This window comes from Jaculus jaculus, chromosome 4 (assembly GCF_020740685.1).
Source record: "Jaculus jaculus isolate mJacJac1 chromosome 4, mJacJac1.mat.Y.cur, whole genome shotgun sequence".
NCBI classification, from domain to species: Eukaryota; Metazoa; Chordata; class Mammalia; order Rodentia; family Dipodidae; genus Jaculus; species Jaculus jaculus.
The window spans coordinates 178,642,253-178,665,759 of NC_059105.1; the positions used below are offsets into that span (position 1 = coordinate 178,642,253).

At 45.0% G+C, this 23,507-nt stretch overlaps 1 protein-coding gene across 1 annotated transcript in view; it reads left to right on the forward strand.

Moving 5' to 3' along the window:
• Nucleotides 1–23,157, forward strand: part of LOC101601260 (nectin-3) — a 102,166-nt gene extending 79,009 nt beyond the window's left edge. The window contains exons 8-9 of the mRNA XM_045148423.1: nt 17,712–17,774; nt 18,741–23,157. Of these exons, the coding sequence (XP_045004358.1) occupies nt 17,712–17,774; nt 18,741–18,920 (243 nt within the window). The 3' untranslated portion in view covers nt 18,921–23,157. The remainder of the gene's footprint in view (nt 1–17,711; nt 17,775–18,740) is intronic.
• Nucleotides 23,158–23,507: the final 350 nt, after the last annotated feature.

Consider the following 23,507-nt stretch of genomic DNA (forward strand, 5'->3'; position numbering starts at 1 on the left):
AATATCAAACAGAGAGCTTTGTTAGAAATATATGAATTCATACAGCTCAATATTAGGAAGACTGTGATCCAACTTTTAAGAAATGGGCAGGAAACCTGAGTAGCCTTTTTAAAAAAATTTTTATTTATTTGATAGAGAAAGAGGCAGATAGAGAATGGGTGTATCAGGACCCCCAGCCACTGCAAATGAACTCCAGATGTGTGCACCCCCTTGTGCATCTGGCTTATTGGGTCTTGGGGAATGGAGCCTTGAACTAGGGTCCTTAGGCTTCACAGGCAAGCACCTAACCATTGAGCCGAATCTCCAGCCCCTGAGTAGCCTGTTTTACTAGAGAAAATGTACTAATGGCCAATAAGTACATGCTCTTATATTCAGCATCATTAGTCCCCAGAAATTAAATTACGGTGATATGCCACTGTAACCCGTTTGGTTGACTAATGCTGTAATGATGAGCTGAACTAGTTGTTGATATTGTAACAACTACTCCAGATTTCCTTCTCTAAGTTTGCTTTCATATTTATCTCGCTTACATAATGCAGTTTATAAGCAGGGTGTGGTATAGTGTATAGCCTTATTCCCAGCAATTGAGAGGCAGAGGTAGGAGGATTACAGAGTTCAAGGCCAGCCTAGGACTATAGAGTGAGTTCCAGGTCAGTCTGGGCTACAGTGAAACCTTACCTCAAAAACACAGCAATAACAACAAATAGCAATTTATACCTGCCCCCAAGGTTCACGAGCACAGAATGGAAAGAGTAGAGCCAGCGTGCGGCGCGTGCCTTTCATCCCAGCTCTGGGAAGGCAGAGGTAGGAGGATCGCTGTCAGTTTGAGGCCCACCTGAGACTACAAAGTAAGTTCCAAGTCAGTTAGAATGAGACCTTAGCTCAAAAAAAAAAAAAAAAAAAGAAAGAAAGAAAAAGGGGTAGGAAGCAAATTGAATTACTGAATACAAAACAAAGGGCCTACTTGTTTCCTTTGTAGAACTTTAGAAGGGCCTCACCTGACTAGAATGAGACAATAGTTTTGTTTTTTTTTAAACCCTAAATTGGAATTAAGTATTCCAAGAAATCAACCTAAAAGAAAGTTGTTATATCGTGACTGTTTCTGGCGCCTATCTGATAAGTCATCTGGTTTGACATCCTCTGAATCCCATCTAGTTTAACCCATGGAGACATCCTATTCATCTTTACGAGGCATCGGAATGAGAAAGGGGGAAAGTAGGAGAAAGGCAGTGAAGGTAGGGTGGAAGGAGGTTGGAAATATGAAGCTAGATGCTCTTATCGAGCATACCTCTTATTTATGCTGATTTTCAGCACTGTACATGAACCCCCTCATCCTTGCACTCACGCTCTGTCAGGGGGTCATTTCCCCAAGGTCACCTCTAATAGACAGTTACCAAGTTTGGGTTCTATTCTTTACTGCCTACCAACTGAAAGAACATATGTTAATCCTAATTATAGCTTTCATTTATTTAGCATTTTTAAGTGAGAGGCATTGTTCTAAGTGCTTTATGCATATTAACTCACATAACCTTTACAACCCCTGTGCACACAGACTTATTGTCTGCACTGTCAGATGAGCTAGCTCAGAGAATTGGGCCACGCACACGTGTCACCCACCATCAAGGGTGTTGCTCAAGAGCCTACATTGCATTTCAAGGGCAGCAAAGACCACTGGAGCACAGGTCGAGGCCCATGGATTTGGACTTGTGTCGTAGACGCCCCCAAATGAGCCCAGGAAAAGAGTTCTACCTTTCAGCAACTCCACAGGTGAAAGGAAGACGTTCATAGAGAAATCCAGAGGCCCTACTTGCTCTTGCGTTTTGGAATCCGAGGATGGAAAGAGTGAGCAAGTGTCTGCGAACCTTGTGGTTCGTGAGTTGAACTCCAGCTCCGGCTCGAGCAGCTGCGGATCCCACGCCCGCTGGGTGGTGCCGAGGGGAGCTCTGCTGTCCTTTCCCACGGGTGATGGGACTTCAGCTGCTGGCCTTGACGATTGAAGCTGCTGGTACAGGGATATCATATGACCCTATCTCTATATGGGTGGAACCTCAAGAGAGAAGGAAATGACTGTTCAAAACAGTGGACTGATAGGCGTATGCATGTATTTAGCATTTAGTGTATGCGTGTATATTGTCGGCTGTTGGAAAGTAACGGTGAAGTCTTAAGTGAACACAGGTTCTCTCAGAGCATCTCACAACCTCGCCCACCTTGCCTCGTCCTAGCTCTGTTGTCCAGGCCTACAGCCATGTTGTTGAGATAATTACTTATACATCATTTCACAAAATCAAGAGACTTTTCAGGCATTTTGTGCCTTCTCTTCTTGAACCAAATACAGTTGAACTAAAATGATATTTTAGAATAGAGGATATTTTTTCATAGTGCCTTATTCTTCCGACACATGACTTCATGACGTTTCCCCGTGAATTTTGCAAGTAGATTTTTTTTTTTTTAATCCTGTAATTTTACCTTTTCTCCTTGTGTCTACAGCAGAGCTACTTCTTGACACGGTCCCCTCCTTTTTGGAGCTGCCTTCCTCACTGTCATGTCCCTCAGCCTTGCTTCCAGGCCTCCTGCTGAGCTGTGCTCGGGTACCAGCCTGGGTGCCCTCGTGAGGTGGCAGGCAGGCCCCTTGGTACTTAGCTGCAGAACCCTGTGCATTGCTAAGCTAAAGTACACATGGGATGGCACAAATGTTTAATCTTTGAATGAAAAAGGATGGGAAAAAATGAGATGCTTGTCATCCACATTTATGTGTTTAAAGAATGCAGAGTTATCTTGGATTTTATTTATTTCATAGAAAAGTACTTTGGATAATCTAAGTTTCAGTGTTCAAGGTCCCATAACACTCACTAGTGACTTCTCTGCCCACAAGTTTCCAGGTGGACGTTTTTCCTTGCAGCCTCTTTCCATGGCGTGCCGTTTGCCCTGCGCACGGAGGAGGGCGGCTCGTGCTTTCTGAGAATGCTGAAGGTCACAGACGTCTCTGTGCCATTCTGCTCTTCTCTTCCTGAGGACCCCCATGTCTCCTCCTGTATTGCTGAGTCTCGTTAACTCCCCCAAAGCCCTCCCACCTGCTCTGAGAGAAAAGTCAGGGAAGACGTCTGTGACTTTTGAAGCCTTTCACATTGACTCTGGTCTTCACTTCCTCTCTTCCAAGCAGCTTGGATACAAATACCATATTCTTTTGTAAAGGCTGGATGCGATCCAGGGCCGACCTTTCATCTCTGAATTGGAAAGTTGAAATTCGCAGCCTGCAACAGGTGCCCAGCGTCTCCCGAGCCAGATGGAGTCTCCTTACGTGATAACATTTACGCACTCCCATTTTCTGACACCTTGTCATTTATAGGCCATGGCCAGCTGTCGCCACTTCTTGATCTTTTACCTGTACATGATCTTTTCAATGGGGATTTTCTACAGGGACCCATAAAGTCTTGCTTGTCTCCTGGTAATCTTACACCTTCTGCCTCTTCCTGAGCCTCACAGTTACTGCATTGTTTGTGAGACAAGCTGTTTCCTCCCAACCCAGGGGTTTTGCACCCTGTCCTCCCTTCAGGAGTGGCCGTGTCCCAGGCAGCCAGTCCCTGTGACACACTCCCTTTTCCAGATGAGCTGGCGTTCTTTCTCCCTCCTCTGCTGCCCTGGGAAATGCCAGTTCTGTTTCACTGCACAGGTGGAATTTGATCCTGCCCACCTCGAGACCCAGTCTCCTCTGCCGTCAACGTAGATGTCTTTCTTACACACAATGAAAGGACACTTTGGTCTTTCCGTAATGAAATGGCAAGCTTACATTTATTCTGTTTCTTTTGTCCACATGCCTTCAGCTTCTATATACTTGATTTAACGTTGGTTATGTTGTTGTTTTCCTTTCTTACTTGGCCTTTTTTAAAAACCATTTTATACCTATACATAAGGTATTTTGCTCATAATCCCGTTCCATTGCTTTCTTTCCCCCTCTCCTCTACTGAACCCCTTCTTTTTGACTAGTACCTCTTGTATTTTGATGTCATTTTTTTCCTCCTCCATCATCCATAATTATGTGGCTTTGGACCCAATATTGTGCATGTCTTTGTGCATTACTCTACAGGGAATGACAGCTGTGTGAGGTCGTGAATGTAATAATAACAGCAATCACTTTGTACCTGAAAGACAGAGTTCCAAAGCACTCCTCCTCATCCTTTGGCTCTTACATTCTTCCTGCCACCTCTTATGCATTGTTCCCCTAACCATGATGGGTGTGAGAGAGATGTCTCAATGCCGAACATCCAAGTGTCACTTCTTAGCCCACTGATGAGCTTTGAGCCTCCCCAGTCAGTTTTCACAGCTGTCCAGAAAGAGAAGCGTCTCTAACCAAAGTGAAAACAGTCCTGATTCGTGGGCATAAACATAGGTATTTCATGGGTATAATTATATGTACTTCATGGGCATAAACATACACCTTTCGAGGGCAGTTTGTGAGCATGATGTGTTCCTTTAGCCAAAGAGCAGTAAGTGGCCCCTGCTAGGGTTTGTGACCTGCCCGTCTGTCGTCTTGACTAGGTATTTAGTACCTGGCCTGAATTTCATTCCCTGGAGAGAGCCCAAAATCCAACTGGAAAACAGTTACACCAAGCAGACATGTCTGGCTGGCCAGCGATGCAGCTTTGCAGGGTGCACTGCCGGTGAGACTTGGCGCCTTTTCCAGCGGGCTGCATAGCCCTTTCCACCTCGGGCGGTTTCTTCACTTTCAATACAAGGTAACCAAACCCTACATTCTGCTGAGCTCCGGGAGCCTAGTCATTTTTGTTATCACCATCATCGCCGCGACCGTCATCACCGTGACCATCACCACCAACACGTTAATTATCGCCACCATGTTCCTCAGCCTGGACACTGGGTTCTTCTGGAGGCTTCGCAGTCTGGCCTTGAGCTCTGACCCCACCATAGTTGGTCCAGTATTCACAGGGCAAGCAACTGAGTCCTCCCGTCTCACTGGCTCCTCATGGTTCATATGGGTTAGTATCCATCTCACTAGACTGCATTGGTTTCTCAGTAAGCTCATTGAGGGTTCATGTCACAAGGCCCTTTGTAGTTTTGTTTTGTTTGTGTGTTTGTTTCTTTAATTTCTATGGGTGTGTGTATGTTTGTGTCAAGGCAGGCCAGGACCTCTAACTGCTGCAAAGGAACACCAGATACGTCCCGCACTCTCTGTGTCTGGCTTACATGAGTGGCTTGGGAAGTGAGCCCAGGTCTGCAGGCCTTGCAAGACCTTTAGCCACTGAGTGATTTTCCCAGCCCACAATATATAGCTGCTTTTGTTTTCTTTATAAGAACGGCACAACTGTCTCTGCAGAGTTGCAAAGTAAGGGTTGTCAGGCTGCCTTGAAGTCATTGAAGCTTGTTGCCTGTAAATGAAGATACAAATCGAGGGGAACCACTGTGTGAAACAGGATTTGGGAGTATTATTTATTAGTTATTTACACAGTGTATACAGCCATGTTGGTACCATCTTTAGTCTCCTCCCTGTCCTCCCCCCTCCACAGGGACCCTCCTCCTTGGGGAATGTGGGTCATGCATTGCGGGGTTAGCCATCAGTTATGGGGAAGAGACAATGACTCTGTGCATAATGTCCCAACATGTGGCTCTAACGATCTTTCCGCCTCCTCTTCCACAAATGTCCCTGAGCCGTGTTGGGTTCGTTTTAGGTCTACTTCAGTGATAAGTTCTTGGGAGCCTCTTTGTCTGGGTCTCTGGTTTGGTAGGAGTGGAGTGTTCTCTGTGTCTATCTCCTTCACCCTTGTGCTGGTACCAGGTTCACCAAGAAAGCAGCACTCTTGCTCATTTCCCCAATTACTGTATGGTTTCAGCTGGGGCCCTGGTGAGGTGTGATGGGCTGATTCTCTCCTCAGGATTTCCAACCATCTGAAAAAGAGCAGCACATTCTCCAACAGAGAGTGAAGTCAGCACCAGATTAATGGGATAACCATTATTATTTTAGAGAGAATTTAATAAGTGTAGGCCCTCTTGTAGCCCATGATTGTTGGGAGCTTGATAGTGGAGAGCAGGCTTGTTTCTTTGGATATGATTCTGGCTTGTTTCTCAGCTCCAGCTATGGGTTTTGTTCCACTGAGTGGATCAGTTAGCCAAATCAAGAGCGCTTGGTTTCCCACCACAGCTGTGTGCCACTTTTGCACTTGTGTGAGCATCACATCAGGTTGTTTGCAGCTGAGCAGCTTAGACTATGAATTGCTTGGACAGATGTTGGCCATTTTCCCCCAGTTGGTCATATAATACCTTCTGACACTAGACAAGCTAACTGTCTGGGGACTGACTCTCTTCCAGATTCCAGCCAGGTCACTCCATGTTCTGTACCAACAGCATATGGCGTCTTTGGCAGTAGGGTCTTACCACTAATCTTTGGTGGGTCATCAGGTACTCTGACAGAAATCTGTCTTCTTTTGGGAAACCTTGAGGTCTCTCTGATCAATAGCTCATTGTAGATATTAATTGCATCCTGGTACTGGGAGTTATAGGCCAGCATCAAAGAAAAGAAGGAAAAAAATGGTAGGTAATATAAGAGATAGAGAGAAGAGGGAGAGAGAAAAAGAGAGAGAGAAAAACAGGAGACAGTTAGTCTTCTCCAGGGTCCTATGATTCAGGTGTTCCCTCTAAGGACCTGATGAAAGTTCAACCATTTAGTATGTCTTTTAGAATGTAGAATTTTATGGTACCATTGACATTTGGGGCCAGTTTTGTGTCCCCCACCCATACCCTTGCCCTCCCCTCCAGCCCCAAACCACCCTCCCTATTGTCCGGTCCTCGAGATGCCTATTAGGCAGGTCAGCATCTTGGGAAGATGCAGGTAGATGAGTGCTGACTCACCGTCAATGAGTGAGAATGTGTGACAGTTTTCTTCCTGTGATTGGGTGTGTTCACTGAGGGATCTATTCCAGGTTGGACCTTTTTTTATTTTCCAATTTCATTGTGTCATTTTTCCTTGCTGCTGTGTAGAATTCCATCGTGTAGATATACCACATTTGTTTAATGATGCACATCTGGGCTGATTCCAGCTCTTAGCTATTATGAGTTGAGCAGCTATAAACATGGTTGAGAAAACTTCTCTGAACTGAGGCATGGAGCTTTTAGGGGACATGCTCAGTAAGGGAATAACTGGGTCTGTTGGTAACTCTATAGTCAGCTTTTATAGGAGTTTCTGTATTGCTTTTCACAGTGGTTGTACCATCTTACATTCCCACCAACAGTGGATGAAGGTTCCTATTTCTCCACATCCTCACCAGCATTTGTTTTCATTTGACTTTTTATTTTTTTATTTTTATTTTATTTTATTTTATTTTTTGGTTTTTCGAGATAGGGTTTCACACTAGTCCAGGCTGACCTGGAATTCACTCTGTCGTCTCAGGCTGGCCTTGAACTCATGGCGGTCCTCCTACCTCTGCCTCCTGAGTGCTGGGATGAAAGGCGTGCACCACCACGCCCGGCTTCATTTGACTTTTTAGTACTAAGTTTTCTATCATAACTGGGGTAAGGTAGAATCTCATAGTAGTTTTAATTTGCATTTCCCTGGTGATTAGGAATGATGAACATTTTCTTAAGTGTGAGTTTGCCATTTGTATTTCTTCCTCTGAGAACTCCCTGTCCAGTTCTTTGCCCCATTTTGTGAATGGGTTGTTTGACTTTTATTGTTTAGGTTTTTGAGTTCTTTGTAGATTCTAGAAATCAGGCCTCTGTCAGTTGTATAGCCAGCAAAAATTTTCTCCCATTCTGTGGGTAATCTATTGTCTCTGCTTATTGTATGTTTGTCTGTGAAGAAACTTTCCAGCTTCATGAGATGCCAATGGTTGAGTGATTGCTTAAGTTCCTGAACTACTGGGGTTTGTTCAGGAAGATTGTGTTTTTAAGGGAGCAGATGACTGTCTGACATACTGCCACCTTTGAAGCAAATACTTAATTTTTCTGTAATTTGTATTTCTTATAAGTTCAGATACAGACTACTTGAACACGAGAAGGAAATTAGATGTTGTGTCACATACGAGATGTAAGAAGGTTCACGTTAATGATCTCCAGAGAGGAATTAGATGCAGGCTGTGCTTTGGCTCTAGAGTTTACCATCCACCAAAGCCATTTTGGTTCAGTTCTTGGCATATTTTCTGTGAATTCCTATACTTTCACAAGGTATTACGACAGGTGGTACTTCTGCCCTTACCAGCTTCAGGTGCAGTCCTGTGCCTGATACAAAACAGGCAATTTTCATCTTAGAGGGTGTTTGCATGTACGAAGGAAATTGTACCAACAGGTAAGCCTTGGAATTAGAAGTTTACTTTGTGGAAAAACTTGGAGATAAATGGCATGAGTCAATCTTCAGGTATATGATTAGGATAGGGATGAACAACAAAGAAAGTAAAGCGTCAGTGGCCTCCTTATGTCAAGACTGTGATATTTATGGTTTATAAAAAATGACACATAAAGGGCTGGAGAGATGGCTTAGCAGTTAAGCGCTTGCCTGTGAAACCTAAGGACCATGGTACGAGGCTCAATTTCCCGGGACCCACGTTAGCCAGATGCACAAGGGGGCGCACATATCTGAAGTTTGTCTGCAGTGGCCGGAGGCCCTGTTGCGCCCATTCTCTCTCTCCCTCTATCTGCCTCTTTCTCCCTCTGTCTGTAACTCTCAAATAAATAAATAAAAATAAACAAAAAATTTAAATTAAAAAAATGATGCATAAAATCTTATAGCCATCTGATTTATTTCCTGGAAATGGCTACACTTCATGGTTGGGGACATCTTAGATTGACATTTGGGTATCTAGTTTGCCTGTAAGTATTTTTCTATCATTTTTTTTTTCATAAGTTACTTTAATTAGATACTTTGCATGCATATTACAATGTAAGTGAGGTTTCACTATCTTATGTATTTTAATATGAGGATTAAATGAGATTATAAATCAAGATAAGAAATTTCATTAAAATGTCTTATCAATTTTCATTTTGAAAAATTAAGATTGAGAGTGTTAACACAGCAAAAGTATTGAATTTATTTGCCAGTACCCTAGTAAGAAGGACACAGTTTTCCTTCTGGGTGAGACATCAGTTGTATGGGAATTTGAGGAGAATCTGGCGCTGCAGTATGGGATAAACATCTACTGGTCTTCCATCTCGAGAAATATAGTCATGACTTAAACCTACATTTGGAAAGACAGCCATGGGTCATTTCTTCTTTGACTGCCACTATAATTATTAACATTCGAAGTCAGGGAACGGACATTGCATTTTAATGAGGTGACTGTATCTCTGTAGAGTACAAACCCAGCATCCCACAGGAGAGAAAATGCATGCAAGCAAATGCAGAAGGTGCTGGCACATGACGCCTCAGCCTGTGCGTGCTGCTGAGCGCAGCCAGCCAGCCCTGAGCGGTGCAGCGCTCTCCTCCTGCCTCCCCCCATTTTCACGCTCGCTGGCTCCCGCTCCTCAGCTCTCTTCTGCGGTCACATCAGGAAGACGAGGTAGACTCAAGATAGGCGGTTTCATGGCATGGCTGAAGGCACAGACTTTGGAACTGTAAAGCATGGGTTTGAATCTGAGTGCTCCACTCTTGGCAGCATTGCTGTTTCATTCTTAACCTTAGTGTCTTCAGCCGTAACGTGGAAATCGCGGTACTGTTACTGGCAGTGTACAGTGTAAGAGTGGGACATCAGGAATACCTCACACGAGGCCTGTCTGATCATAAACCTTGTCAGTCGTCATGCTTTCAGGAGGTCAAATTTATATGGCACTTTTGGTTGAAATCTGTAGTATGAAAGTAAATTATATGTAAAGCCTAGATCTACATTCTTTAATACCTGTCTTTCATTTAAGAGCGTGTGGGTGTATGCGTGTATTGAAAATAAAACACAAAAGTGGGTATTGTGTGGTTTCTGTGCTCATTATAAAGCTAGATGGTTAGCCTCATTGTGAAAACTTCCCCAGTCTTGATTCCAGCTTGTATCATATAAAAATTACAGATTGTTGTCTGCCATAAGCTTTTAAGCTTGCTAGTAAATTCTTGCACCAGTGACATCAAGTCTGTAAGAATGCCATGGGCAGTGTACTGTAATGGTAAGAGACATCCATGTGAGTAGTTGGCTCAAATGTATAATTGTCATGTAATTATCATGGAGAACATAACAATTATGTATGTTATTAAACAGCCTTATCAGTGTTGTAAATGTTGCAACAGTATTAACTCTGGTATTAATATGTGTGTGTGTTGTGTCAGACGAATTTCAGATAAATCATGTGCTGTTGGATGGGGGGTTGCCCATTCTAAAAGTTCTTACCATTAATTGTTAACACTTAATCCATTCTCACTCACTTATTACTATAGTTGGTATTATGTTTATTACCTTGAGTTTGTTTTCCATTTGTTCTATTATCATCTGTTCTATTCTTATCTTCTTTCAAGACGCTGAGTCATTTGATGATAACTTCTTTTTTTAATTATTAGCTACACTTCTTTGTTTTACTATATTAGTGTTTTATCTAGAGTCTCACATACTTTTAACTTGTCATGATCTATTTTAATGCATATTACACTGCTTTAAGTATAATATGTGAACTTTAATTTTTACAAGTACTCTCCTTCCCTTGTTAGATATTTTGTTTTGTCCATGTGTTATAAACTTGATGAGTAATTCTTACTATTTCTGTGTTACACCACAATGTTTCCTTTTTGTTTGTAAAAATTGAGTTGTTTGGAGTTGGTGTTCTTCACCCTAAAGTGCTTTCTTCTAACACCTCTTCTAGTCTCTTTCTAGTCATCACAGGAACCCTCAGCGCTGTTGGTCTGAAATGTCTTTATTTCAGCTTATTAACATTTCTGTGGGATATAAAAACTCTACCTTGATTTTTTTTAATTTTTAAAAATATTTTTATTTTTTTGAGAGAGACAGAGAAAAAGAAGCAGGAGAGAATGGGTGCACCAGGGCCTCCTGCCATTGCAAACAGACTCCATATGCACACATCTCTTTGTGCATCTGGCTTGATGTAGGCAAACCCAGGCTGTCAGGCTTTGCATAGCTTGATTTTTTTTTTTCATTGACCATGTTAAAGTTGTAAGTTTTATGTCACCTCCTGTCCTCCATTTTTTTTTCCATTATTGCTGGCAAAAAGCTGGAGATAATTCTTTCTTATGTTTCTTAGTATATGCTGTTGTTTTTCCCATGTTTATCTTTTTGTAGTAATTATTATTATCTTTTTTTTGTTTGTTTTGCTTTTGTTTTTCAAGGCAGGGTCTTGCTCTAGCTCAGGTTGACCTGGAATTCATTATGTAGTCTCAGGGTGGCCTCGAACTCAACGGCGATCCTACCTCTGCCTCTTGAGTGCTAGGATTAATTATTTTTATTATTGTGAATTTTATGCCATTGCATATTGGTTGTATCCCCATCAGGTTCTCTGTGTCTCTCTCTTCTGCCCCCATTCCATTGAGAGCCCCCCTCAGAGGGCTCATGAATATACCAGTCATCTCAGTGGGCTGGGGGACATGGTCTTGGGATACACCTTCCCATCTTGTGTCTCTTAACAATCTTTCTGTCCCCTCGTCCACAATGTTCCTTGAGCCTTGGCAGGCATGTTAGAAGTCTACCTTATTGTGGAGCTACCTGCTTCCTCTGATTTTCTGTTTTGATGAGTTTTGATATACCAGTGTCTAGCATCACCGTCTTCCTGAAGGAGGTTGTCAGGATAGCAGGAAGAACAGCACTTGAATGGAAACACTTGACAGGAGACAGCCATTGTTGCAGTCCGGTTCGCATTGCTGATAGAAATCACCCAACCAAGAGCAGCTTCTGGGAAAAAGAGATTTATTTTGGCTCACAGGCTCAAGGGGAAGCTCCACGATGGCAGGGGAAAACAATGGCATGAGCAGAGGGTAGACATCACCCCCTGGCCAATGTAAGGTGGACCACAGCAACAGGAGGGTGTGCCAAACACTGGCAAGGGGAAACTGGCTATAACACCCATAAGCCCGCCCCCAACAATACACTCCCTCCAGCAAGTATTAATTCCCAAATCTCCATCAGCTGGGAACCTAGCTTCAGAACACCTAAGTTTATGGGGGACACCTGAATCAAACCACCACAGCCATTTTCTCTGTAATGGCTCCTGGGCCCTGGTGGATTGATAGAGACAGCTTGTCTTGTGCTGGGCAGTCAGCTATCTTTCATTTTATTTACTTACGAGGGGGGTGGGAGGATAGAGAATGAGTGTGCCATGGCTTCCAGCCACTGCAAATGAACAAACTTCATACCCATGTGTCACCTTGTGCATCTGCTTTACTGAGAACTGAACCTGGGTCTTTTGGCATTGTAGGTAAGCTCCTAAATCACTAAGCCATCTCTTCAGCCCAACTATATTTTTTTTATACTGGTAAATCTTGGTTCTCTCCAGTATTCGCTGTCATCTATAAAAGTAGGTACTACTGGGTGTGGTAGCGCACCCCTTTAATCCCAGCACTCAAGAGGCAGAAGTAGGAGGATTGGCATGAGTTTGAGGCCACCCTGAGACAACATAGTGAATAGTGAATTCCAGGTCAGCCTGGGCTAGAGTGAGAGGTACCTCAAAAAACAAACAAACAAACACACACACAAAAAAAAAAAACCCTGATACTCCAACCAAGAGAGAGAACAGCATGGATCAGAGAGAGTAACCATAATCCTTTCAAAGACTTTTTGATGGGAATACTCTCCTTTCCTATCCAAGGAACAGTGGGAGCTTCTCTCCGGGGTCTAGGAATTTCCTGCCCATAGGAGTCTGACCTTGTTCTCAGTGCCTGGTCTGAGGTCCATCCCCCTGAGCAGGCCTCATGTCCAGTGGAGAGCAGCTGATGGCCCCCCAGCCCGGGGGCCGCTACCGCGCAGGGGTGTGCATCTTTCCCGGCTGGCTTTGACACCGCAGGCTCCCCTGCTTGTTCCTGCTGCTGGTGACGGAGGTCCTGCAGCAGCTCACGTGGCCCTTTCCAGCTCGGTGAGGGCCGCCGGGAGCCAGCTTCCTTCTCCGCTCCCCGTCCTGGGCTCGCAGCCTGCGGTGTCTTCAGCAATAGCGTCTCACCGTTTAGCTCTGGGTAACCAAGTGTTTTGGCAATAGCCTTTATTGGAGATCTCATGGGCCTTCCTGACCAACAGTTCTCTGTGGAGGGTAATCCATTTCTGGTACTGTGATTTACCAGCCATAGTCTAGGGTTTAAGGGTTGTTTTCTCCACCCTCTGAAGAGTACTTCTGCCTGGATATTCACACTCACACACACACACACACACACACACACACACTAATATCTTTTAATTAATCAGGAAGAAAGTGTCTATGGTACTGATTCATGCTATCGTTGGTTTTGTGTAATCCTTCCCCTCCCTTCCCGTATCCCCTCACCATGAGCCATCCACCCCTGTGTATTCTGTCCCTCTCCTTTCCTATCAAGGATCTCCTCCTACCCCTCCCTGCTTCCACTCTCTCACAGCACCAGTGGTGCTTACTACAGCTGTGAAGCAACTCAGCTGTGCCATGTTAGGAGCTGCATGTGAGAGAGAACCTGCAGTGTTTGTGTTTCTGAGCCTCACTTAGTATGCGTTGCCTCACCTAATATGATTTTTTTCCAAGTCCATCCATTTTCCTGCACATTTCATTTTTCTTTACCTACTAAGTGTAATTCCGCTGTGTATATTTACCACATCTTCGTTATCCATTCATCAGTTGATGGGCATCTCAGTTGATTCCAGTTCCTAGCTATTGTAAATAAAACAGCCATGAACATAGAGGAGCAAGTGTTTCTATAGTCAAGGCTTTAGGCTAGGTGCTCAGGAGTGATCAAATGATGTATCTGCTTTCAGGTTTTTGAGGAGTTTCCATCTTCATTTCCGTAAGTGGCTGGTCAAGTTTGCCCTCCCTCCAGCAGTGGCTGAGGGTTCCTCTTCCCATACCCTGCCAGCATTTTTTTTCTCATTTGAATTTTTTGATGATTGTCATTCTAAATGGAGTGAGATGGTATCTCAAGGTCATTTTATTTTGCATTTCCCTGATAGCATTCTAAAGGTATTGATTTCAACATGACTGAATCCATGTATTCCTCTGAGGCATAGTGATTTAGTGGTAAAGCTTTGGATTAAGAGCTGGAGATGAGCTTAACCATTCATTCATCCTCTAGTCAGTGACTTGAAAATTGTAGTAACCACACACCACTTTTTCTTGTTGGGCTCTAGAAATTCTTTTGTCCTTATTGAATGTGCCAGGACCAAGGACACAATGGTGAGGCCTAAGGAAAGCAAATGTGAAGGTGAGAATGCCAGGTCCCAAGGTTAGCATGGGTAAGAGGCTTTCCTTCTGTGGGTTCTCACTCACAGGAACCTTTCATTACTGTCAGGGCATACATTCCTTACCTGGACCATCCCTACACCAGCTCTCTTTCTGCGCTCAGGTTAGAGGGCAGCAGTAGTCACCGATGGGTTGCTAAATGAGCCTGGGAACTAGAACAAGGGAATGGCAGACTAGGACCAACAAGCTAAGCATCTGAAGACAGGATTCCCAGGAGCAGCACTCCTTGTTTCTAGTCCTGTGCCTCTGTCCCCTTAGACAACTGACAAAACAGAAATTCACAAGAAAACACTGAAAAATCTTCCAGTGTAAAATCAGGAACCATCGGGTAACTACTAACTACCTGCAGTTCAAGTCTGGCATCCGTAGCCAGTGATGACATTCTCTGGGTTTCCAATTTCCATTCCTCTAGCTGGGCTGGGTAGCCAGGGAAGAACTTCAGTTCCTACCAACAGTGCTCCATAGCAGCCCTTGTATAGTCCTGCTGTACACAGAGCGTCTTTAGGTCTCCATTGCAAACTGTGGTACTTACAGTGGCCTCGCTGGCCTCTCTATCGGGACCTTGCCCTGCTCCATTTGCTGCATCTCAGTAGCAGTTCTTGGAAACGTGTGCACTTCATGACCCACTTCCATGCTTCCAAAACCAATACCAGGTATGTAGTCATACAGTCATTTGTTATCTAGGGAGGAAATAAATTATGACATTGAAGAGTAGGTTCCTTTCTTTTGGTCATCTCCTTTCAAAAGAGATTGTAGAAAAATAAATGAATAAAAATGTAGAAATAAAAAAAAGTAATAATAATAATAATAATAATAATAATAATAAAGACTTTGTAGTCCTGTCAGTTAGTCTTTCCCAGTTGGGATCACCTCCAACATCTTTTCCATTGTTTCAGTGTAAAGTAGTTAATGGTGGTAGTGTGTTTAACATCAGCAGCTTCAGCAACCAGTCTTAGTGCAAGTAACTTTAAAGTTCCTTAAAATTTTCCAGCTTTAAATTTTATATCTTTTTAGCTCTGTATCTTCTGGCAAGCACATCAGTCCATTGCTTTCAAATTCTTCCTTGACCAGACTCTCCAGACATGACCATCAAAACCAGCCTTTATGCCAGTGTCCCAACTCCAGCAAAGATCTCTGCCTTCTTTCCTTCCCCTTTTAAAGTTCATTAGCCAAACAATTTTCTCTGCACGTAGCATTTTCAAACTTTAACCACAATAGCCCATAAAATTTGACTTACTGCTCGGTGTGGCTTCTGCAATCTGTCCCCCAAGTCCATACACAAGTATGCATGTCCTCCAGCACACAAGTTCCAGAAGACCAAGATCCACATGATCGGACTCATCCCACAGCTACACCCCACTCTTCTGGTGCAGACTCTCTGTTGTAGTCATTTCTGCATCACTGGCATGAACATTCAAACCAGGCAGTGTAGAGGAAGAAGGGATTTATTGCAGCTTACAGAACCAAGGAGAAGTTCCGTCGGTGGCAGAAGAAACTGCTTCCAAACATTTGAGCAGAGAGGAGCATCCATGCGTCCACGAGACCAAGAGCAGCCCAACCACTCAGCAAGCGGCGGGGGCCCCCAGCAGAGCGCAGGCAGCTCTGCGCTCCTTGGTGGAGTTCAGGCCTGCCCCCAGTGGTACCTCCTCCAGTTAGAAAGCCAGAGACCCAAGCAACACCCGAGTCTGTAGGGGCGTACATTCAAACCACCTCATCTCCCCCATTTGTGGGGTCCCTGCCCAAAGTCTTTATCACAGCATCCCACCTGCTAGTCCCACCACAGCAGAGATTAGATTGCCACAAATTTGGGGGGGACTCAAACATGCGGACTATAGCAGTGGACCGCACAGGCTTACTGTTTGATGGCATTGAAAGCTACAGGCCTTCAAGACTGTAAAATAAAGCATGGTGTGTGCTATAGAAGAGGTGTCAACAAGAAATGGTAGGAAATCTGGAAGTGGAAAGATGAAGTTTGACAGGGAATGTGGAAAGGCTCCGCTGAGGGTAGGGCATGGGAAAGAATGGCTTTAATCGGATCAAAATAGAAATGGGCTGGAGGGATGACTTAGCAGTTATGTCATTTGCCTGCAAAGCAAAAGGATCCTGGTTTGATTCCCCAGAACCCATGTAATCCATATGTTCAAGGTGGCACACACATCTGGAGTCCATTTACAGTGGCTGGAGGCCCTGGTGCACCCATTCTGTCTCTCACTCTCTCTGATTCTCTCAAATAAAAAAAACCTAAAAATTAAAAAAAAAAAAAAAAAAAACAGAAATGGGTAATGTCTCAACTGCCAGGGAATAAGGGGCAAGCCTTCCAGGCCAAAGGAAAATATGAACAAAGATGGAAAAATGCAAAACATAGTGGGTGCGCCTCCCTGTGGCAACATTCAGTCATCTTACTGTAGTTACCAAACAACCATTTTCCAGGCACTGTGCTAGATGCAGGGGACATAAGACACTAGTATTTGGAATAAAGCGAAGCTCCTAGCCAGCTGTGAGACCAAGACACCTAAACCACTCTGAGCTTCAGATTTATGCATCTGTAAAAATAGAGATCACTTTTATAGAATTATTTATAAGACTTAGATGAGCTAATGCTCATAAACTGCTCCGGGCAGCATTCCCAGTGAAGCAGAAGAGACCGGTAAGTGGACAGTTGTGCTGTGAGGTGCTCTGCCCACCTTACCTCTGTCTGACAGCGGGGTTCATAGCTTCACAGAGGTCTGATCCTGAGCCGGGCGTGGTGGCGCACGCCTTTAATCCCAGCCCTCGGGAGGCAGAGGTAGGAGGATCGCCGTGAGTTCAAGGCCTCCCTGAGACTACAGAGTGAATTCCAGGTCAGCCTGGGCTAGAGTGAGACCCTACCTCAAAAAACAAACAGAAGATCCGATACTTGAGCAGAGGCCTGAAGAATCTGCCATCCTCATTTGCAAGGCAGAGAAAGACTCTTTTTAGCTGAGGGGAAAATGACTCCCCCCTTTAGCTGGGTGTGGAGGGAATAGAAAGTAACAAGGACCACATGGATGTCCACAGAGAAACATTTCATTGCCCCCCTCGAACCAACTCATATGATGCAGAGCAGCAGACTGGGAAAAGGTAGAAGACCGAGTGTGCTATGCTTTCAAGGAAGTCCAGATTTGCACCAGCACTCCCACAACTGACATTCTGCACGTTTTCTTTCTAAACGAAGGCAGGGATCAGGAAAACAGGAGAGGGGAGAGAGATATTATACAGTTGTTATTCCCAGCTTCCCAGGGAATATTTCACTGCATGGGTACAATTTTCCCCAGACATGCCTGGCTCTTTAAACACAGGAGTCTGTCTGGTTGGTGTGCCTGGAGCTTGAAATCGTGTGTCTTTCTGGCTTCTTGCAGGCCGAACACTGGCCTTTGCGGATGCAGTCAGAAGAGAGAGACGCGGGCACTCTTCCGCCTTCTGTAAGTGCTGGCCAGCATGCGCCCCGGTGGAGACAGCGGCTAGCTTGCTTATTAAACTAGCACCAAATGTCCATAAAAGCCCACCTTATCCATCACCCTCTTTAGTGTCTGCACTATGATTTGCTAATGTCATTGAACTTGATTACTCTTAGAATTAACCTAAAAATTATATCGAAGTAATGTCAGAAGTGATCAAGGCTGATGCAGCAGAAAACCAGACAGAGGGTCTGTGTCAGAGACACCCCAGACTACCGTGGAGAGTTCATTTTAGAATGCCAGCCGTGGCCCAAGGTCAAGACAGAAGGATATTCTGGGCAGCATTTTTATTCTCCGTTTCATCAGGCATATGGTCAAATGACAGTTCATTTTGCTGTGTCCCGTCCCTGTTTCCCCAGTGATAAAGCTTGAAGTTTATTTTTGTGTATCTTGTTTGTTTTAGTTTCTGTCCCATGTATTCTTACTAAGCTTAAGCCCCGCTTCCTTTTTTTAGCATTTTACTTATTTGAGAGAGAGAGAGGGAGAGAGAACAGGCATGCCAAGGCCCTGAGCCACCCCGAGCAAACTCCAGATGCATGTGCCACCATTTGTATCCTGGCTTGCATGGGTTCTGGGGAATTGAACCTGGGTAGCTTAAGCCTTTTTTTTTTTTTTTCTTGAATTGAAGTTCATGTTCTTCTCTGGCTGGCCTTAACTGATAACAATTCCAAATTTCATAACCCTGGAACTGCTGCGTGTCCCCTGTTAGTCACAGCTTTAGAGTCCGAAGCCACCGCTGTTCTTATTCCGGTGTTGTGAGGAACAAGTGACTGGACATGACCAGATGTGAACTCTACCGCTTAATTCCTCCCGGGGTAATGAATCAGGGATGGAGACATCAATGAATTCTGGCTTTGCTTGTTATTTACCAGAAATGCTAGAAAATGCAGACAGCTGCTCTGCTGACATAAGCAATGTTTGACTTTTCAGAGTGGACTAAACAGCCGGAGAGTCGACTGCGGCGGTCAGAAGCCAGCGCAGGACGACAAGACGCAGCAGTTGTACGCCCTGCACAAGCAGATGTGCTGCCAAGAGCGGAGCGCTCGCAGACACCACCAACACGACGGCCCCGAGAGACCCTGCGTGCACCCCCGAGAACACTATGTGTGATTGTTTTTTCCTCTTGTCCTAACAAATGTTTATTCTTAAATTGGGGAGAGAAACTGAGGCATATAAACAACTCAGTCTAAATGTACTGGAAGGCTTGATGAATGAGCTAGAGCTAATCACAGATTTCTTTGCTTCATTGAGGGTTTCTTAGCCACCAAGCTGGGTTTGCGGATGGGCCTGTAGCTGTGCGCATTTCAGCGTCAGCGGTGAGCTCCCAACGCGTGGCCTGCAAAGCTGTGCTCAGCTGAAAGCCCAGCATGTGCCCGTGACGAGGGCAGTGATTCTCCAGCAAGAAAGGGCCCAGATGGTAGGAAGAACCTCTCTGGGACCCAGACAGGCCAGCTTGCTCATCTGTAATTCAAACAGGCAGGAAACCAAGCTCGGAATCCATCTCACTAATTATTAGCTGGGATTTAGATTTCCCTGACATGCTTAATACAATTACAATGCCTATGTGCAAACAGAGGCCCAAGGAAAGAGGTCTCTAGCCAAGAGACAACAACAAAAGGGCAATTCAGAACTTCAGGCCTGCGGGGGGAGGGGGGAGAAGCTTGTAACCAGTGTTAGTGTGGTTTGTGTTCCCACCTGGTCATCAGGAGGGTCCCAGGGAATGAATGGTGCATAGCACCCTCTGCTCTTGCTCGCTCTCTCTTTCCCCGCACCTGTTTTGTCCTTGTCGCTTCAGTCCGCTTCTGTTCTGGCCAGGTTAGCCCTGGAATCCCTGCCAGAACGGCGGGCAGCCTCCTCCTTGACCACTTCCTCTCCCTTGTACATGACCAGCTCAGTGCTCATTCGAGAAGTTTCTTTCAGATGAGTCTTAGTGCACACAGCAAGCGCTGGCTCCTGCACTCCTCAGCCTGCCCGAAGGTCACTGGGAAGTGGCTCTTGCTTGGCCCAGCCAGTTGGGGAATTTGGAAGCCTTTCATTGTAAAGCAACTTCAGTGTTGCATGCGTGATACATCCACATGTCCTGTGTCCCTCCTCCCCCACATGATCCTGTCAGCAAGACAAGAGATGCCCAGGCAGATCACAAGAGTTCTCACCTTTGTGACCTGCCACACTGTGATGCCCGGTCCTGTCTGCGTGAGCTTGGCCATCTCCCTTTGCCAGCTTCCATCGCTCAGATTGCCGCTGGTACTGAGAGCGGAAGGATTAAAGGCAGAGGGGTCGCTGGCACACGTGCAAATGTCTGTCACCCACCCTCCTTCACAGTCTTAAGGAAAACATGGCTTTACTGCGTGTCCTGGTCCTAGAAGATGAAAGGTGTGTCACAGACAAAAACAAGCAAACATTATGTGCCTGTCCTCTATTAACAAAAAGTGGCACAGACCTCAAAATGAATAAAATGCAGGTACAACCTACTCTGCGCTATGAGAAGATGGACAGATTTCTGGTGAGGTTCCCAAGACCCTTTGTGATTCGTGCAGTGCTGGCCTCACTACCTGTTTGCTTCCTTTTCTTTGTAGCCTGGTTTTCCCAGAGAAGTCAGTAGTAATAGGCCCCTGGCCCCATTAATTGGGTGGTCAACAGTTCTGAGGAAAAGGACGATCAAATTCCTGCTCATTTCTTTGGTTAGGGCTAGCACTTTTAGAAGTTACAGCTGTAGAGCATCATTAGAGTTCATTGCCTTTTGTAGTCAAGAAGATGGTGGCTGCATTGCCTGGAATTACACTGAATCTGTCTAACAAGGGATGGGAATCCTCGTGCATGTCTTGGAGCAGTAACTTGCCTGTGCTGAGAGAGCTCTTTGACCGCAAAAGAGGGCTCCCTAAGTCCTGGATGTTAGCAGGGTGATAGCAGCCTACCACCTTCTTCAGAAAGCTTAAAAAAGACCTTAATGTGAGGGGCAGTTTCTAAGGTCCTGCTAGGAAGCACAATTTGGACCCAAGAGTGGAGGAGACATTTTTGTTTGTGCCAGTGAAAAGGATCTGGAAGCCCTTTGTCCTTATCCCCCTCCTGTGAAGAGCCCACTCTACCGTTTTCTTGGTACAGTTATAGGATTGAAATTTCAGGATGTGGACAACTTGCAGCCAGCTAGCTCAGAATCCTGTCTGCATTTCTATCAGCTGTTGTATGTCTTGAACCAGCTGATAGATTTGGTAGCTGTTGGCCCTGTCCACAAATCACAAAAGCTTTATAATAGCTTTTCCTAGTGCCTTCTGTCTGTTCTCACTAAAACCTTAGCTAAATAGAGAAGAGCTTTAAAAAGGTTTGATTAACCAGCCCCCTCAACCAATAGCTGCCATTCAAACCTCACCTGAATCTACAGCCTAGATCACTCGATGCTATTTAAATTTGGAAGTTAGCCTCTGAAAGGTCAGTGATTCTGGTCAAGGGAGATGATTCACAGATAAATATTCATGGATATAACTCCTATAGATGATTCACTGAAACAAATCACAGCACTTCTTCACTTCAGATTGCAGCTTTATTCTTCAGGGGGACAGGAGCACACAGCCTCCGCCCCCCCCCCAGTACAGCCTTAGTTTATTGCCCATTTCGTGGTCAGCAAATGTCCAGGAGCAGCAACTGTTGTCGCAGTGTCCTTAACAGCAACGCGCTGTCCCTTCTGTGAGCATTCACTCTACGCCTGGTGGCTTACGTGTTCTGAACTGGAAGAAGTGTGTGCTCTTTGGGACCCATTATAGAAAATGTATTCTGTGCTGGGCATCTGTGTAACATGTACATACTAGAGACTGAGGAAATGCGCTATAAACTAAGTGCCAAGATGCCCTTGTTTCTGTGGCCTTGTTAACCTGTGGAAATAAGACATTGTCTTCATCATTCTGCTGAGAATGAATCCCTATGTAGTCTTTCATAATAGTCTAAAATTCACAATTTTGGCTGCCATTGTTCAGGTTTTTCCTGTGCCGTGCTGGTCTCCTGGTGCTATTCTTTCTGTACAATGGAGCCTGCCTTCAAGTCTCATGCTCCCTGAGGTTTAGAAGAGAGACCGTTGTTCCAAAAATCAAAGGAACAGTTCTACTCCACCTTTCTAACCACTAACCCTAGGAAAGTGATGACTATCTAGGGCTTCAGTTGTCCCCATCCATGAAGCAGAGATAATGCCTTCCCGGTCAAACCCTTATAACTGTGGTGAGGAACAAGGTAATAACGGTTGACAAATCATAATTCTCTCTGAACTGACAAGTGCCTATGACTCCTATACTGTTGCACATTGAACCTAGATTTCTAGTGCCTTTGCCAGTGCTTAGAAAACCAGAAGGTTCCCAGGAAGAGCCAGGCAGCAGTGTGAAAATTTCATTTTGATATAATTGGTATGTAAGATGCAAGGGTCAAGCATTCATTTGAATAAACATTTGCTATGCAGAAAGCGTCATATCTGAACCATAGCCTTTGAAGCTTATCTACAGTTGAAATGGCATGCTGTTAAAACCAGTGTTTGCTCTTGTTTTATAAATTACTATGGACAGCTAGAGTGGTGTGGACTGGGTTCTAGGCCTAGCACCTTACATGAACAATGTCTCTAAACAGGATCAAGCAGACCCCTGTTCTGTTCACTTTCTAAGACCTCCATGGGGGTTCATTCCACACCACACCACGCCACACCATCATGGGTCATTCCTGTGTTCAGTCAGCTTTTCCTACCTGCTTTACATGTTAGGCAATGTAGTTGTCTTGATTTTTAAACAGGGCTCTAAGACGCTACATGGAAGAAAACCTCATGAAATATTAACTAGAAAGCAAATATATAGGAGAGGTCTTTTTTTAACTTAGGTTTTGTTCTCTAAACATTTAGAAGTAAGTCCCCTGTGCATTAGACTAACCATAGGTACAAAAACAACCAGTCAATTCCTGCAGGCACTCCACCCTAGTTGGTTCCAGTTTAGTGACACAAATGTAGACGTGCCTTTCCTCAAAGTAGTTTGACAAAACTGTTGCCCTGTTGATTTCACCTGTCTTGAACTCAGGGCAAGGTTACACTCACCGTGGACATCTGGAACAAAAGCCAGGTGACCAATGGACAGTCTGGAAAGTACAAATGCCAGAGACCCCACCGGTGACTTAGCTTTGTGCTTGCGTTGCCTTTCTGGAATCACAAGGCCCTTCCTTCATCCTGGCCTAACTCGCAAACTCTGTGAAAGAGCCTGAGTTGCGTTCTATCCCTACAAACTAGAAGCTGGTGTTTGCAAGCATAGTCAACTGGAATGTGGCTGATCTTGTTAGCTGTGATAAAATACATGGCTTCCTGCAATAAAGAAAACAGTAAGCTCGCCCTTCCCAGGTTGTGTTGATTGACTTTAGCAGGCAGAAGGGGGAGAGGAGCGCTTTCTCAACTTCCCCCATGGGTCTCTCTCCGCCCCCTCAGCTCCCCAGGTGACACTGGGCACTGAAATCACGCCTGCCAGCCAGCCTCTGCCCAGCCAGCCTCTGCCCAGCCAGCCTCTGCCCAGCCAGCCTCTGCCCAGCCCGTCCAGTCAAGGGGAGAAGACACAACTCTCCTTTTAGGCAGCCAAGAGTGTCCTGCCTGGAAGTTACCAGCAATAGTCCTCCAGACTTGACGCACCCCCTGGAGGAGTGGGCAATCCTAGGTCTGCGGGGCGTGCTCCTGGAATGGCTTGAGTG